At 42.8% G+C, this 18,960-nt stretch overlaps 1 protein-coding gene across 1 annotated transcript in view; it reads left to right on the forward strand.

The window, feature by feature from the left end:
* TCP1 (t-complex 1) overlaps positions 1–18,960 on the forward strand; it is a 69,180-nt gene that overhangs the window by 11,908 nt on the left and 38,312 nt on the right. Inside the window, exons 3-6 of the mRNA XM_082248936.1 lie at positions 8,225–8,353; positions 10,154–10,251; positions 13,183–13,293; positions 16,623–16,804. Coding sequence (XP_082105062.1) covers positions 8,225–8,353; positions 10,154–10,251; positions 13,183–13,293; positions 16,623–16,804 — 520 coding nt within the window. The remainder of the gene's footprint in view (positions 1–8,224; positions 8,354–10,153; positions 10,252–13,182; positions 13,294–16,622; positions 16,805–18,960) is intronic.

The following is an 18,960-nucleotide window of genomic DNA, read 5'->3' on the forward strand; positions in this document are numbered from 1 at the left end:
CTACAGGTTAACATGCACATTAAACTGCTCCGTCTATTGGGTGCTTGTATGCCAGACAGATTGTATAACAATATCCTGGTTAAGATGAAAGGAGACTAATTTAGGCAAAAAAGATGTCTTGGGTCTCAAAATGATTCCAGGTTTCAGGACATCATGATCTTTCTGCAACACCAAAAAGGTGTTCCTTACTATATAATGGTACTGGTTCTGATACATGCCCAGCGGAAAGGATGGCATCATAAAAAATCTTATGGGTGTTATTGGCTTACTGAATATCCAGAATAGGTTTTAAAAGGTGGTTTCTGCTGCCTGCACCTTATTGAGATCAAATGACATCACTGAAGAGTGTCTAGGAGGAGGTAAATGAGCGACTCCCTGCATAAATTTTCACCAGGGAATGAGAGGCCAAGGGAAACTAGAAAAGGCTAGCCAAGGCCAACATCTGTCCTTTGAGTGTCCTGAAGGCCGGATACTGATCCAGGCTTGACTGAAGAAGTGCTTGAGTAGCACTTTTGGGCTCTGAGGAAGAGGGTTCTCCCTTGAAACGCGTCAGCCTAACCAGATTCGTGTGGACACCAGCACGTCATCCAGCACTGTGGAGTGCCTAGGCTACTTTGGAGATGATTTGTCAGATCGTGTTTATATGTGTGCTATCTACTACAATTGTTTGAGTATAATGTATGTCATTTTTGAATTTTAATAAACCTTTTTAGTGGTAATGCACTAGGTCGGTGCGCCACACTCTGTCTGCTTGTTCTGAGCAGACAGAATGCTGATATGCAGCCCCCTGGAGTGGAATTGGGCAGTACTGACTCAAATGAGGCTACCATCAGACCCAGTATTCTCATGCAAAAGCGCACCGAGGGGCCACGTCCGGATAGGAGTATCGCACTAAAGAGCAGAGGGACCTGATCTTTTATGAGGGGGTAAAAGGAAGTAGTTTTTGTCCACGACCAGCCTTAAGTAGAATTCAAGCACAGACGTCTGAGGATCCACCTGGAATTCTGCATGCTGGCATTCAAAGCTTAAATGGCGCAATCTTTCAGCAGCTGGTCAGCCCGGTAGCCCACAATGTGAACATCCTGGGAGTGAAGAAGAGCCAAAACAGGTGCCAAGCCCTTTGTGAAGACCTGAGATGCAATGGAAAGGCCAAAGGGTAGAGCCACAAATTAAGACAGTCACTCACCTCAAAACCTAAATATCACTGTTGTGGGGGGAAAATGGTAATGTACAAGTAGACATCCTTGATGTCTACTGATACCACTAGATCCCCCCTGCTGGTAGGCAGGCAGTGATTGATCTGGCTGATTCCACCTGAAACTTCCGAATACCAAGGAACGTTTAGGGACTTCAGTTTATGTAAACGAGAAATGTTGCCTATTTTCTTTTGCAAACCATGAATAAGTTGGAGTAAAACCCCCCCCCCTAAAACCTTGTTTTCTGTGGAAAGAGGAAAAAGACCTGTAGGGTAAACAATAACAATTACTAAAGACCAGCATGCAGCTCCTCCAACTTTTGTGTAGAAGAAGCCAGATTGGAGTGATCAATGAGAGGCAGAGAGCGAAACGCTGTACCTTGATGATGCCCCTGACCCAGTCTTAAATCCAGATGTCCCAGAAAGCTGACAAATGTCCCGCCACAAAGTGGGGGTGTCCTGTCACGATGAGGGGAGCATGGCGTCATGCTTTACTAGTTTTGGCACTCGAGGACTTGCAGAAAAAGTGCTGGGCTTGGGTTTGAAGAAAAACAGCAGGTAGGGACAAAAGGGGTGCTTTCTAAACAGGATTTGTTTGTGGGAGCTTTAGCTTTCAGATTGCTAGGTCCCCCCCCCCCCCCCCCCCCCATAAAAACCTGTCAAAGTTAAAAAAAATTCTCCCTGCTAATACAGGAGGTAAGCAAGACTCTAGAAGAAAATGAGGCAGGATTACAGATGTCTCTGCTAACTAAAATTGGGTTCCATTTGAGAGAAGGAAGCACCCACCCCACACCCAGCAGATGTGCTCGAAATTCACTTAACACCATTAAGCTGTTCAGCTGTCTGATGTGTTAATGTAAGCAATTGTCAATTGTGTTCAGGTGTTTTTCTGTAATCTCTATGCAAAGCCTAACTTAAAGCGGAGTTCCGGGCACAAAAACGATATTTTTTTTTTGTGCCCGTCCGCTAGTTCAGCCTAACCTGAAAAGGAATTGGATAGTTAGATTTTTTTTTTTTTTTTTAAACTCACCTTGTAATTGACGATCGTAAATACTCACCTATGACAGCTTCCTCCTCCAGCGCCGAGGCTCTCCCCGTCACTTCCTGCCTCGCAATGATTCCTGGGAGCTAAATGTCATAGCTCCCAGGAATCAATGCACCGCACCGGCCCTGCTCGTCATTTCCGGGCGACGCCGCATTCCCCTGCTAAACAGCTTCTGGGCATGCCCAGAAGCTGTTTAGGAATGCGGCGCCGCACCGGAAGTGACGAGAGGGGCCGGTGCAGCGCATTCTGGGACACGAAGATGCGGAAGAAGACAGAGAAGAGGACCGCGCCGGCTTCAGCTGCCCACAACCGAGATGGAAACGCTGTGGAAGAAAACTTCTAAGTAAGTATTTCTTCTAAAAGGTAAGTGCGAACCGGGACAGATCAGAGGCTAGCCATTGTGGAATGTGCTAGCCCTGACTGTCCCGGGGGTATGTTCAAAAAAAAAAAACGTTTCTCTGCCCGGAACTCCGCTTTAAGTGTCCAAATGAATGAAAGGTGTTTAATATGTAAACACCTATCAATGTTTGTCGTCCTATATGCAAAAATCCAACTGCCAAGGATCAAAGGATGTATGAGTGAGGTGTGTTAGAATTGACTCGTTAATGTCATTGCAAGAGCCCACTAGCTGAAATATACCATGAACTTTAGTATTTAATCAAAGCACATTGATACTTTCTCATAGAATCAATATTTTCCATAGGGAATCTGCTTTACCCAGGGTGCTTTTATGGCAATGTTGGACTTAAAGAATGCCTACTTGTACATCTGTATTCATCCTCATACCAAAAGTTTTTTTAAGACTAGCAGTAAAGTTGGGATCAGAGACCTGGCATTTTTCGTTCCAAGCGCTGCTCTTCAGGTTGTCATTGAACCAACGCATCTTTACAAAGGTCCTGGGGGAAGCGTTTGCCCCGTTAAGACAAAAATTATGATCATCCCCTACCTGAACGACCTCCAAGTAGTGGCAGAGTTGTGTCAGCAACTAGAGAGGGATCTCCAGACGGTTCGGGGGGGTTCCTCCAATCACTAGGCTGGATAGTCAACAAAGAAGTCTTCTCTGAAGCCTTCCCAAAGAGTGATCCATCTCAGGTACAAGAGGTCCTCACTGGATCAAAAGATTTTCCCTCCAGGGGAAAAAGTTTCACAAACAGCTCAAATGATGGCATCCTTGCAAATCAACCAGTGGGTCTTGCTCAGATGTCTCAAGAGCGGGTAGGCCTTATGACCTCTTGCTTGCTGGCTGTGCCTTGAGTTGTTACTTCTAAGGAACTGGGACGGGTCTCTTAAGTTCTTTTAAATTTGAAGGTACGAATTCCCTCCGAAGTAAAGACAACTCTGTGGTAGTGGAGGTCACTACTTCACCGGACCAGAGGGCTGGAATGGGTTATTCCAATATCTCAGAGAATAACGCCGGATGCAAGCTCTTATTGATGGGGAGCCCATCTACAAAACTAGATGGCGCAGGGAGAATGGTCTCCGGTGAAAGGCAAGAGCATTATCAAATCAAAGGGAGCTTCTGGCAGTGCAGAGGGCCTCCTAGAAGTTTTTCATGCAAAGGTCAGTGGTCGCCATCTGCAGATTTGATCCGACAACATTGCAACAGTAGCGTACCTCAACATACAAGGGGGTACAAAAAGTCAGACTTGGCAGTTCACAGCCCAAAAGGTTCTATTTTCGGCCGAGGTGAATCTAGCCTCCATTTCAGCACATCATCTAAAAGGGACTCAGAATTGTTTTGGCAGATTACCTCAGCCGCTACCAAGTGTCGGGACAATTTGTCCCTCAACCCATAAATTTTTGCAGAAATTGCCAGCAGGTGGGGTTCCCCAGAGGTGGACCTTTTTTGCAGCCCAAACAGCAAAACAGATTTTCTCTGAATCCAGGGGATCAGTCTCTGGGGATCAACACTTTTGCGAATCCCTGGTCATTTAACCTTTGCTACGCTTTCCATCCTGTCAGACCATTCCTAGAAGTCCTCCAGAAGTTTCTTCTGGAAAACATCAGTTTTGATCATGATGGCCCTCTTTTTGGCCCAAAAGGCCATGTTTTTCACGCCAGCAGGCCCCGGCCTCAAAACCTCCAGTGATTTCTCCTTTTTGAAACAGGACCTGTTGTCTCAGGGTCCAGTATCTCGTCCTCGGGTGACATCTTTAAACTTAACCGCTTGGTATCTGAAGAGCAGATACTAAGCTCCCAGGGGTTCTCAGACAAGGTTGTGAAGACCCTAGTTAATTCCCGAAAAGGCTGTCATGATCTATATATTCCCGAAATTTGGAAGTAACTTAACTCTTGGTTGTCTGAAAATCGAGGGTTTTCTCCCGAGGTTTCATCTATTCTGGAATTTTATTCAAGAGGGTGCCGACGAGGGTCTATCACTTAGTACTTTAAAGATTCAGGCTGCGGCCATTGGTGTTTTCCTCCAGTACTCCCTTTTTGGAAAAGCTTGTCCTAGTGAGGTTTTTTTTTTTCAAGGCAATCGCCAGGTCCAAAACCAATGGTTGTCAGAACATCTCCTTGGGACCTATCTCTAGTCCCTCAAGCTTTAGTGACTGTTCCCTTTTTGAGCCCCTGAGTGTTAAGTGAAATTGCTCACATTAAAAAACTACATTCCTGGTTGCAGTTACGTCAGCTTGAAGGGTCTGCGACTTGCAGGCTCTCAATTAGGGAGCTTTTCCTCACCATTTTGGACGACAAGAGTGGTGTTGAAAACTGCACCCAGGTTTTTGGTAAAGGTAACCACTTCCTTTCATAGATCACAGGATATTGTGCTACCAACCTTTTGTGATTTTCCTAAAAATAAGAAAGGGATTTTAGTTTTTTGGTTGTCAGAAGGGTGGTTCTTGCATACCTAGAGGTTACCAAAACTTTTAGGAAATCTGAGACCTTATTAATTTTTTTTTCTGGGACACAAAAGGGTAACGAAGCCTCTAAGGCCACTATAGCCAGGTGGATAAAGCAGACAATTGCTGAAGTCTATAGAGTTAGAAATGTTTCTAAGCTATTTGTCAATGCGTATTCAAGTAGAGCTTTGTCCGTGTCCTGGGCTAAAAGAGCTGGAGCCTCACTGGAACAAATATGTAAGGCGGCCACCTGGTCTAATTTTGCGACATTTTGTTAAACATCGCCTGGACCTCCCCTCTCTTCCCAGGAGCAGGCATTTGGCCGAAAGGTTCTCCAGGCAGTGGTCCCTCCCTAGACTGGTATGTTCTGGCTCATCTTCTCATAGTCTGTCCTGGAAGACTACTTGAGAAAAGCTGAGTTGGGACTAAACGGTAACTCCTTTTCTGAGAGTCTTCCAGGACAGCCAAAATCCCACCTGGTGATGTCTTGTATTATGCATATGTTTTGCAGGGATGTTGTACGATTCTCGAGAAATACTGAAGGGGGACAACTATAGGACGGCCTTTTATCTGGTTGGGTTAAATGCGTTTCCTGTCCTGCTAGGAGGAGCCCTAGGTCTCATGGGCTGTCCTGGAAACTCTCAGACTTACCTGTAAGTCTAACTCTGCTTTTCCACAAAAGTCTCCCTCAATAGAGACAAATCCCTTAAAGTGGATGTACAGTGGGGATCAAAGGTTTGGGCACCCCAGGTAAAAATTTGTATTAATGTGCATAAAGAAACCAAGGGAAGATGGAAACATCTCCAAAATGCATCAAATTAGAGTAGACATTCTTATAATATGTCAACAAAAGTTAGATTTTATTTCCATCATTTACACTTTCAAAAAAACAGAAAACAAAAAAATGGCATCTGCAAAAGTTTGGGCACCCTGCAGAGTTAATATCTTGTACTGCCCCCTTTAGCAAGTATCACAGCTTGTAAACTCTTTTCTATTTACAGCACAACTCTCCCTTTTTCTGCCTATGTGAAGAGGGAGGTGTGTGTCAGTGTTTGGCCTATCTTCCTTGCCACAAGTGAATCGGGGGGGGAAAGACATTCGAAAAGGACGTGCACATTCAGTCTAGAAAGCTGAAGACAGTTGCTAATACAAGTAAAACTTATGTAGGATTTTTTATCTCTGTATCATCGGAGGCTGTTCTCTCCACTTAAGTATTTGTGAGGGGTTTGTATCCACTTTAAGGCCCCTAACAGTTTGCAAGTGTCCAATCACCTTAAGTATCAGCATATAACCTAGTTTGTCTATAGATAAGGCAATGTCCTGTCCTGGACGATCAAGAAAGCATATTAGCAGGGACAACATTTTAAACCTTTTTGGAGGGGTATCATAAAGTCTCTTGTAGACAACCTTCAGAATTTCCTCAGGCCTTCACCACAATTGTCAATGCATGCAACACAATGTCAAAAACGCATACTTGAATCTTTCAGAGGCTGGCACTGAAGTTGAAGTGTCTATGCTAGACTTGCACAGTCCTGCTTTGGTCCACTCCCTCTCCGCCACTGCACCCATCAACAAACAGGCTCGTGGCCAAGGAGTTTTGCAGTTGGGTGGGAGGAGCCTGATGGATAGACTTGTCTTCCATCAGGTCTGCCTGCCCTGTGACTCATTTTCCAGATATGGGTTTTGCCACATTTAGACAATGACTGACATCGCCGGTTGCCCCCACCCCCCTCTGTTTACCTTAATCTTGAGCCAGGGAATGCATGGGTCTGAGTATAGAGCCCTTTCCACGAAACTGTCATATCCATGACAGCCTCTTAACACAGACATGCCTCATTTTGAGCACTGGCAGCCCCTGTATGCCAGCTCATAACTGCTCTTAATTACTACCAGTCTTCTAGTCTAACTGGCGTTTGGTTCTTTTAAGGGACTGTCCGATACTGTGACCGATCTTAAAGTGCGGACACAGTGAAAAACTTGACCGCCTTACCCATTATATCAAATATCTTCATTTTTGGTAGGGCTTATTCCAAATATGTAAGCTGTGAATTGCCATTTTCATACAGTATTATATTAAGTTGTTTGTTTTTTTTTTTTTTTTTTTTTTTTTTTTTACTATTGTCCCATTTTAGTACCACTTTTTCATTCCCTTGGATAAGTGGCTATGCTAATGGGATAGAGCAATATCTGTTAATGTCTGAAGGGGTATGTTAATTTTTTTTCATTTTCCCTTATATGAATTAACAGAACACATTTTGTAAAGATAGTTTCTGTGCTGCTTTTAGGTTGTGTTCATTTACAGGAACGACTATATTGGTCCCATTTAAAAAAAAAAAAAAAAAAAATGCTCTGATGATCTCTAGCACAATTCTCTGAGCCCTGCAGAGTAAAATGCTGGAGGGAAAAACATTAGGGCCCATTTACACATCTGGTGCAGTGCCGCAATGCACCATTTACACATTGCATTGCCTTTCATTTCAAGTAGTGTGGCATTGCATTAAAACAGTTTACCTGCGTTGCATGCGTATTGGAGAAACGGCAGCCCATTCTGTTTAATTTACCAGAACATTGAGTAAATGGATTCTGTGCTTTTTCTGTTTTCCTTGTGGGTGTGTGTGTGTTTTTTTTTTTTTTTTCCGCCATCCCCCCCCCCCCCCCCCTTACCTTAAGGTGGTATCTGCAGATTTCAGATACTCGCTTTTCCACTGAAGTCACGCTGAGATCCTCTCATGCCTAGCCACAGCTCTGTCTTGGGCCGCTACGTTATTTCTGATGTCATCGAGAGGCCTGCTGCCTCTTCCTGGTTCAGTGGGCGGGCATCCCAATGACATGCTGCTAGACCAACCCCCCCCCCCCCCTTTTTCTGAATGGAAGACTATGCATCCTGGGATATGTGAGATGCATATCCTGGGAGGCCACGCGGGCAGTGTGCACATTATTCACTTTTTTTTTTTGTTTAACTTAGACTTCACTACCGCTTTATGTAGACTGGGAAAGTGTGAGACGGGCATCTCCACGAACAGCTACTTTAAACTACAAGTGCATAAAAAAGTGAAATATAGTCATCATGGCTATAGGTTTGTTTGTGCTGAAACAAATCTATTTTTTATTTTGGTTAACGCATTATTATTCTTCCTCTAGGATGTAACTATAACTAATGATGGGGCAACCATTCTGAAGTTGCTGGAAGTGGAGCACCCAGCAGCCAAAGTCCTTTGTGAACTGGCAGAACTACAAGACAATGAAGTAGGGGATGGGACAACATCCGTAGTAAGTTTACTTTAAAAATCATATTGCCTAAACTAATACATTTAGGTGCAGCTGTACTGGTACCAATCTGGTTAGACTTTAATTTGATAGCTGATACTTTGATTGCTTTTGGAGCCCCTAGCCACTTTTACTTATGTTTTTAAAATGCATGCATGAATAAAACAGAATTCCAGGCATCCATCTAGCTACACAGTTGAAATGCATATGTTTACTCTTGTAACTGTCAAAGGATTAGTAATTATTTACAGCTAATCTTGTGATTTTACTCAGCCAGAAATATCACAATTATCAGATCCTCCTGTTTGGACAGGGATGATGATTCTGGATTGTTGTGCAATGAACAAGTGCAGAGGTGACATGGCTGCCGCTACTGGTACCTTTGAAGTTTGACAGGTTTGGAGCTTGTTCACGTGCAGCAGCCCTTGCCTTCCCTCTGAAAAGCGCTATGCAATGGATTACTTTTCCTGAGGTGTTTGACACGAGGTGATGAGGCAGTATGCCACACCACACTGCCGTAATGGTGTGGATTGCAAGCGGTTGCTTAGACATGGTTTGTTAAAAAACCTTTGCTGAATGCAGCATGCTTTTTAAATTTTGCAAAAGCTGCATGTCCTTGTTCGGGTGGACAGTCGAAGGTAAAAATGCTGCTCAATCACCTAGTTTTTACTGCTCCATGTCTGCTCATATGAACGACACATTAGGTGTCAGTTATTGTACACACCTGAAGGACTGCTTTGTCCCATTGTTTTCAGTACAGGTTTTGCCTTAAAGGTTGTACATTCATTTATATATGTTTTCCTTCCTAATATTCTCTGCTAGGGAGATTCACCCTCTATATTTTCTCTGGTGAATCTTTACAAATGTTATAGTTGACATAAGAGACGAGGAAACTCTCAGTGGGTAAAACCTGTTTGAAGGGATATTCTCTCAACTTCTAGGGCATGGGGAAAAAATAGATTTTTAAAGTGTTTGTAAACACTGTCCTATACCCAGTGAAGTGAATAGCCTCAGATGATATAGAGATAAAACAAATCCTCCTACATAAGTGTTGCCTGTTTAATTGCAGTCTTCTCTTCCCTACACCCCTTCAAAAGGGCAGAATCGTGTTAAAATCCTTCATATGTCAGGAGCACAGAGGGGAGGTGGAGAGCTGCAGTTTGTAAGAACGGATTGGAGGAAAGGCACACGGCCCCCTCCACACAGTACATAGGAGTAAAGGAAAGATACAGAGCTGCCTTCTGAATAGACAAGCTGTGTGCTGCGCTCCCTCCCCGTTGCAAATTTATCTCGTTTGATAAGAGGAATGAAGCACCATAGAGAAAGGACACTTAGAGCTTTAGCTTTGGAGAGAGGGAAGTAAACACCACGGGTATATGTGCTTTTTTCAGTTTTCATGACTGAGGTTAAGCCCTCGTTCACACTGAGGTTGGGTTTGAAAATGTTCAGCTTTCAAATCGGCATGTCAGTGCGAGTTTGGAGGCGATTTGACAGGCATCTGTGCAGTTTTCTACACAGATATCAGTTGAAATCACCCCCGAAGTCGCGAAAAGTAGTACATAAACTACTTTTGGTAATCAGTGCAGTGCTGCAAAGTCACGTCGCACCATTGCGGGCAATAGGCGGTGTCATTGCGGGCAATAGGCTCTACTTTGGCAAACGATTTGACATGCCAAATCAGCCCCATGTGAATGGGGGCTTACAAACTACTTGAAGTTATGATAACCTGAAAACTTTGTAACTTATCAGAGTTTTAATGCCCCTTTTTACATTCTTTTACTTAAAGCAGTTTTATATGCACAGGTAATTATTGCTGCGGAATTGCTGAAGAATGCTGATGAACTGGTGAAGCAGAAAATTCACCCCACATCCATCATTGGGGGGTATCGTTTGGCTTGCAAGTGGGTTATCCTTCTTCTTCTTTTTTTTTTTTTATTTTTCTTTTTTCTTTTCTATAAACTAATTTTAATGTGATGAAGCAAAGGTTTTTGGTATTCTAATAGCATAATAATAGATAGTATAATAGATTAGGGTACAATTTTTAAAAGTTTCAGGTCTGTAGGGTGTTTTCAAAAAACAAAGGTGAACTAACACCCTACACCCTTGTGGCACATGACTAATCGGCCACGGAAGTAAGTGTAGTGGGGACCTGGGCGAAGGGGAGGGTGTTCATTCTCATTTTTGGGTAGAGGTGAGCTTATACTTACTACACTATTAATATGTAAAGTATAGAGGGATTAGAACCCCTGTCAGTTTTTATTTTTGTGTCCCTATTAAGGAGATTCAGGTTCTGTTTGTCCTGTTTTACCATTATCAGTGAAAGTAAAGAAAATCCTAAATTTTGGGTTGTTCAGCAAAGTATTAGAGGGGAAATCTTCCAATGAGGACACTAAGGCAATTCACACGCGTTTGAGGTGCTGTTCATATGCGCAAAGTATACAGTGGACAGCACCTAGCGTGCTGTTCACATTCTAAAAACATAAAGCTTCACTTCTCTTCAAAATTGAAATCTCATAGAGTCTGGAGGCATTTAAAGCCCTTTAGTGCCTCCCATTCAAGTCTATGGTAATGCTGGGCAGGCGTTTGCAGAGTGGTAAAGGTGTTTTTTTTTTTGTTCTTTTCCATTGTGGGGCAGTTTTAAAGCGGAGTTCCAGCCTCTAAAAAGTTTTTTAGAAAAAAAATACCCCCGGGACAGTCAGGGCTAGTGCATTCCACAATGGATAGCCTCTGAACTGTCCCAGGTCGCACTTAATACTTTTGAATATTTCTTGTCCAGCGCTGCCATGTCAGGTGTGGGCAGCTGAAGCCAGGGCGTCCTCTTCTGTGTCCTCTTCCGTGTCTTCTTTGTTCCAGAGTGCCCTGCACCGACCCCGCTCGTCACTTCCGGGGCAGGCACGTCATTCCTGCACAGCTTCTGGGCATGCCCAGAAGCTGTTTAGCAGGGAATAACGCGCCTGCACCGGAACTGACGAGTGGGACCGGTGCAGGCGCATTGCATTGACTCCTGGGAGCGATGACGTTCAGCTCCCAGGAGTCATCGCAAGCAGGAAGTGACGGCGCGGGCCAGGGCCGCAGAGGGAAGAAGTAGAAGGAAGGTAAGTATACTTTCTTCAAAAACAAGGTAAGTAAACAAAAAAAAAAAAAAATCGCTATTATCCATTTATTTTTCAGGTTAATGTCAGCAAGCGGATAGCCCAAAGTCATTTTTGAGTCCGGTACTCCGCTTTAAGTGCCGGTTCACACACATGGGATACGGGAACCCTGCATTAGACTTGCAGGCAGTTTACACTGCCATATGCGAATCGCTGGGAAAGTCAAAACGGAGTTAACGACACCCCCAGATCAGTTCGCATATCTCAGTTCGGACATGCATTGGATCGCATCGGTATGAACACTGATGCGATCTGATTCTGGTGCGGACCAAAAAAGGTCCTGTGTGACTTTTGTCCAAATGCAATGCAAGTTTAGCCATACAATCTGTATGGCTGAATTTGCAACCCACACATCACTTGTGATTTGCATAGTAGTGCGTTGCGAATCACAAGTGATGTCTGCCATTACATATGTGTGAACCCGGCACTACCACTCATTAAGCCCTTCAAAACCCCGCACATAGGGCACTTGGAGAGCGTTTATAATGCTTGTGAAATGCCTCATACTAAAGCTCATTGATGCCAGTCTGATGCCATTCAAGCTCTATAGGAGGGTTTGTTAAGCCTTTAGTGAAGTGTGAACAAGCCCTAATTCTGGTGACCAGGGGATCCCTAAGGGATTCATCTTTTTTTTACAAGGATTTCCTCTCACTTCCCGTTTGGCTATGAGACAAGAAGGGAAGGGAAATCTAAAATGGGACACAGATGGCAATAAAAAAAAATCTGATGTGTTTTAATGTGGTCTTGCTCTATCCAAAATGGGGTGGGGTGGGTTTGCCATTTAGTTCTACTTTAAAGGGGAACTATAGTTTTATTATAGACTGATAGAGACATGCAATGTCTAATTTGCATCCTACCGGTCAGTTGTCTTGGAATGTATACTGAGCTGTGCAAGCACAGCTTAGTTTACATTAGGGCACAGGGACTGTGTGCCAGGATAGTTACTCGTGCTCAGGAGTGATGTCGTCCCGTGACGGCCAATGAAAGTCGTCATAGCCCTGCACCTGGAAAATCCTCGTTTTTTTTAATTTTTTTTTACACAAATCTAACTTTTAGAGGGGCTTTTTAGGAACTCTAACTGCCCTGTTCTTACATTTTGCTACTTACACTTGGCAAACTGCATTTATACAGATGCAAGGTTGCAGTGGTCCTCGTGGAAAAGTGTATTCGCTGTCAGCTAATAAACATTCAAACCTACCATAAAATGTGAAGATTGATAGAGAACAGGTGACAGTAGAAATTTAATTACAGTTATTCTACCTGTTAAGTTTCCACCACCTTTTTAGAGATAAAAACAGTATGAACCAAGTTAACCTATCGCCAACAATTTATTTTTGGCAAGGTTTTTTTTATTTATTATACTAGAGATATTGTATTGCTACAAAACTGGCAACATGAGGACCATATGAACTGCTGGTGCATATGTGACCACACAGCAACACTTACAATTCCCTTATTGCATGTAAGTACTTTTTTTCTGATATTGCAGCTATAGAGATTAGGCAGCGCTCTACCTTTTTTTTTTGATCTGGATCTAAAAATGCCTATATTGCCTTTTTGTGGACTCTTCAGTCTTTGCATATAGAATGTAGCTATTTGTTAACCTTGTAATTTATGAAAATCCTGACATCTATCAGTTTTGTGTATTAAGTGTGCTATCTCTCTTCCTTTTCCCAAAAGAGAAGCTGTCAGATACATCAATGAAAATCTCACAATCAACACAGACGAGCTTGGCAGAGAGTGTCTTCTTAATGCTGCTACGACATCAATGTCTTCTAAGATTATTGGAGTGTATCCTTTTTTACATATGGTTCATTTTATAAGTGAAAAACTCCTTTACAGAGGAAACTGATCACTGTTTGAACTTGCACCCTATTTTACTCCTTCCCTTCTCGAACTATATGAGAAGGGCTACCATGGATGGAATACATTGGATCTTGCTATATATAATTTATGTAACATGCATCTAATATGCATTGTTAATCGCTTGCTGCCTGCCCAAAGTAGTTGTAATGCGAGCCGCAGCAGCTCCAGGCCAGGCTACATAAACCTGTATGTTGCGGCCTTTTTTTCCGGGTTCGGGGCAGCATGTGTGTCTCCTGCCAACCTGTGCTGTCAATGGATACTGCACAAGTTTGGCAGCTGATTTCAGCCAATAATTTTGGCTGAAGTCAGCTGATTGGCCGCAGCCAGTCACACACAGTTCTGTTTGCAAAAACACAGAATTGTGCATTTATTTGCATTTTGAACAGCGTTCTGGTGGTTTCTTCTCTTTGCAAAGTTGGGAGAAAAAACACAGATAAGTAAAAGGAGCACACATTACGCATTAACCTTTTGACCCTATTTGTTAACCCCTTTTCAGCTAGTGTCATTAGTACAGTGGCAGGGTACAGTATTGGCACTGATCACTGTATTAGTGTCACTCTTGATGTCACTGTACCTCCCAGCCAGTGTCAGCTTGCCTGCTACACTATCACAGTCCCACTAGAAGTTGCTGATCACTGCCATTACTAGTATGGAATGTCGTACATACCATAGTTTGTAGCCGCTATAATATTGGCACATACCAATTAATATACACTTTTTGGGATTTTTTTTTTACCAAAAACATCTAACAGAATACTTTTTGGCTTAAATTTATGAAGAGATTAGATTGGAAAATATTGTCTTTTTTGGTTTATATAATGGAAAAAATAAAAAAACCCAGTAGTGATCAAATACAATCAAACAAAGCTCTATCTGTGTGTGGGGAAAAAAAAAAGATTGCGTACAGTAACTGCACAATTGCCAGTTAAAGTAGTGCAGTGCTGAGTAGCAAAAAAAGCTCTGGTCATGAAGAGGTAAAACCTTTCCGGAGCTCTGTTGGTTGATAAAATATGCAAAGGTATATTTGGGAGATATCAGAACTAGTCATGGTTGCCTAAAAGTAATGCAGATCATTGTGAGATATAGAACATCAATACTTATTTTAGGAAGCTTTTCGAAATAACTATTGAGGGTAAAAGATGAAAATGTGGTAATGAAACAACTACCCGCGCAAAAGGAATTATATGAAGCAAAAACCAAATAGTGAATATGCAAATTGATGAATAAATATTAACCACTTGCCAACCGCCGCACGACTATTTACTGCGGCGGTCAACCCCGTACAGGCAAAGTGACGTAGTACTAGGTCGCTAGCCTGAGAGCCTCTAGGGGGCAGGTGCGCGCTGCCGGAGGCACGCTCCCGCCCCTGCTCGTTCCCTAACATGTCTGCATGTGACCGCCGGACCCGATGTCCGCTGGTCACCCGCGATCTCCCGGTGGAGAGGGAGAAAGGCAGGCGGCTGATGTAACAAAGCAGCCTGTCATTCTCCCTGATCTAACTGCAGAGATCATACGATCCTGCTAAGTAGGATCGTATGTCTCTGTGGTTACATCACTAGCTACACCCCTTTACAGTTAGAAGCACGCCCCTAGGGACAGACTTAACCCCTGCATCACCAATAAAGTTAACCCCTTCCCTGCCTGTCATTTTTACAGTAACCGTGCATATGTATAGCACTGATTACTGTAGTAATGTCACTGGTACCCCCAAAAATGTCAGTCAAGGGACCGATCTGTCCGCCGCAATGTCGCAGTCCCGCAAAAAAAATCAGATCGCCGCCATAACTTGTTAAAAAAAAAAAAAGACAAATCTTTCCCTTAGTTAGTAAATGCAATAACTTTTTTGTGCAAACTAATCGAAATACGCTTATTGCGATTTTTTTTTTTTTTTTTTTTTTTTTTTTTTTTTTTTTTTTTTTGTGGAAATTTCATATAAAAAAAAAAATGTGAAAAATAAATTTTTTTTCAAATTGTCGCTCTTTTTTTGTTTATAGCGCAAAAAGTAAAAATCGCAAAATAGGGCCTGGTCAGGAAGTGGGTAAAATCTTCCGGGGCTTAAGTGGTTAATAGTGTAGGAAAAACCTAAATTAGAAGCAGCAATCAACACGTGGTCCGTGAAATGTGAAGAAATTAATAATTATTGCTAAATAAAAGATTGCGCTCAACTAAACCACTAGTGTAAACAAAGAATATGTGCAAATTATACCAAATATAACGTGCAAAAATAATAATAATAAATATAAACTTGGAATAATTCTCAAAAAATTTGCAAAATGTCCATATATGTGCATATGATCGAATAGTCCATAAAGTGATAAGTGACAATGAATATCCAGGTATAGATGGTGAGAACCACTTGGTAGCAATATACACCTCCACCAGAACACCCAGAGTGTATATGTGCTTACCAGATAACGTGGCCCCTTTCAGTTATAGGGGGTCAATAAAGCTGGTAGATATATCAGACACCAGTCATCAAAACGGGCACCAACTCCAAATACTCAAACCACGACTCCTCCAATACCATTAAACCGGGGGATGGGCTCCCATACACCCAGAAGGAATAGAAGTTTCAGATGGAAATAGGTTTTGAGCAAATGTAGATCTCCTCAAAGGAAATGACGTAATTTCCTTTGAGGAGATCTACATTTGCTTAAAACCTATTTTCCATCTGACCCTTATTTTCCTTCTGGGTGTATTTTATAGGAGCCCATCCCCAGGTTTAATGGTATTGGAGGAGTCGTTTTGGAGTATTTGGAGTTGGTGCCTGTTTTGATGACTGGTGTCTGATATATCTACCAGCTTTATTGACCCCCTATAACCTGAAGGTGTCCACGTTATCTGGTAAGCACATATACACTCTGGGTGTTCTGGTGGAGGTGTATATTGCTACCAAGTGGTTCTCACCATCTGTACCTGGATATTCATTGTCACTTATCACTTTATGAACTATTTGATCATATGCACATATATGGACATTTTGCAATGATTTTGCACATTTTTTTGGAATTATTCCAAGTTTATATTTATTAATATTATTATTATTATTAATAATAATATTTCACCTTATATTTATTTGGTATAATTTGCACATATTATTTGTTTACACTAGTGGTTTAGTTGAACGCAATCTTTTATTTAGCAATAATTATAAATTTTCTTAACTATTGAGGGTACTTTTGTGTTCTCGATGGTTCCCATGTGGGTGAGAATTATCTACCATTTTGATATATTTACCTTGACTCTTTGTTCAGTGACAGTGACTTTTTTAGTAACATGGTAGTTGACGCTGCACTTGCAGTTAAGTACGTGGATTCTAAGGGTCTGGCTCGGTACCCCATCAATTCTATTAATGTCCTAAAAGCTCATGGCCGGAGCCAGGAGGAGAGCATCCTTGTCAATGGTTATGCGCTAAACTGTGTGGTGGGCTCACAAGGTAATATAATTTGTGGGCAACCTTTTGGCTTGCCCATCCTAACAACTCATGTAACTTATTATAGATAGATGGCAAGGCTTAAAGTAATATTAAAGGCTTTTTTTTTTTTTTAACCAAACCAGCAGTTTTGCACAGAGCAGCCGCGATTCTCCTCTTCTTGGGTCTCATGTCAGCTCTCCTGCCAAGTGCTCCCAGAGCAAGCAGCTTGCAATGGAACAGGCTCACTCCTGAGCAGTGACTCTGCACGTCCATTCGCACACAAGAGCCCTGCAGCTCTGCCCCTCCCCCTTTCTCTTTCCTCATTGGCTGTGGTTAACAGCAGCGAGAGCCAATGGCTCCTACGGCTGTCTCAGCCAATGAGGGGGGACAGTCCCTGAAACCAAAAAGAAACAAACAAATCACCGCTCTGAAAGCAGCCAGCTGAGCCGGATGGATCCCGAGCAACTGTGGCAGTCCTGCAGGAATAGGTGCTCACTAAGGTCCGCAACCTGAGAAGTCCATGTAAGTAGAAAAGAAAGTGGCACTTCCAGACCCAGGAACTTGGAAACTTGAGTTTTATTCTTCAAATCAAAGGTACAACATCAGACAGGAACACAAGACAAACTGGACAGCAGACGCGTTTTCACACCTTGTGCTTATTCTTTGCTGTAATGAATAAGCACAAGGTGTGAAACGCGTCTGCTGTCCAGTTTGTCTTGTGTTCCTGTCTGATATTTTACCTTTCATTTGAAGAATAAAACTCAAGTTTCCAAGTTCCTGGGTCTGGAAGTGCCACTTTCTTTTCTACTTAGAGGGACAGTCCCTGAACAGCTGAGGCTCTCGTGCACATCGCTGGAGGAAGATCCGGCTCAGGTAATTATTGGGGGAGCTGCTGCACACAGGTATTTTTTACCGTCGTGCATAGGATGCTTGAAAAAAGTGAAGGTAAAAAAAATCTTGAGCCTTTGCAATCACTTTAAACTCTCTCTGAAGTCTGTAAAACAGTACATTTCAAACCAGATCTACAACCCCAGCATGACCTGCCAACTCTGGTGTACTTTATACACTCATTGACTTCCTCTCGCTGTTCTAGTTTATGTGGCAAATAGTGAAGCTTTGCTGCACCCCAAGGCCCATTAAATTACCAAAAATTAGCAGGGTTTTTCCCTGCCATCACCACATCACTAGTCATCGGGCAGACGTAGGTTTCACTAATGCTTTTAGTGATATGCTATTAAATACTAAGTGTCTGTCATTTGGTCCAGTTTCCCAAAATCAGTTTTGTTAGATTGTATATAAAGTGAAATGACTGTTTAACTATGCTTGTTGTAACCTATCTGTTGTGCTGATTTGAGAGTGTTCAAAACTAGGGATGCACCAAAATTTCGGCCACCAAAATTTTCGGCTGAAAATTGGCCTATTCCATTGCGGCCGAAAATGGGTTAAAAATGCCGAAATTAATGGCCGCCGCGAGGAAGGAGGGCGCAGCGCAGGTTTGAAAAGTCCTGCCTCTGGCCGGCCGCCCGCCTCTCAATGATGTCCCTACTACGATTATGTGTATGAATAAACTGACACACCAGGTGGGAGGGCGGGCGAGCGGCCGCTAATAGCTATAACTATGTGAGCGCTTCACTTCCCTGTCATGCGGGTATCTCTGCTGACAGGGAAGTGAAGCGCTCACATAGTTATCGCTATTAGCGGCCGCTCGCCGCCCTCCCGTCACCCGGTGTTGTCAGTTTATTCATACACATAGTCCCGTGTATCAAAGTAACCGACAAGCATGGCCAGTATCTCAGCACTGCTATGACAGTAAACATAATAGGCAGATTTTTTTTTTCCCCCTTTGTCAGGGACATGCCTACTTCTCCATGTAACTCACCTCATACCTACCCCAATGAGCACTGGCCCCCACTGCTGGCTCAGCTGCCAGCACCAGCCTTTCCAAAAAATACATTTTTGCAAAAACGCAGGAAATTTAAGCAATCTTTAACACATTCAACAATCTGCTTTGTTGTCAAGCTCTCTTTAGAGACTATAATGAGCATTCCATCAGAACTTGGCTGCAAAGCCAGTAAAGCAAAAAGGAATCTTAGCAGCCATGTTTCCAAGCTGAAACAGGCATGGGACTTATTATGGCACAGATCGACGAATAGGGGGTGCTGAGGTGAGGTTAATTA

Source organism: Pelophylax lessonae (genome assembly GCF_965119305.1).
Source record: "Pelophylax lessonae genome assembly, chromosome: 3".
NCBI classification, from domain to species: Eukaryota; Metazoa; Chordata; class Amphibia; order Anura; family Ranidae; genus Pelophylax; species Pelophylax lessonae.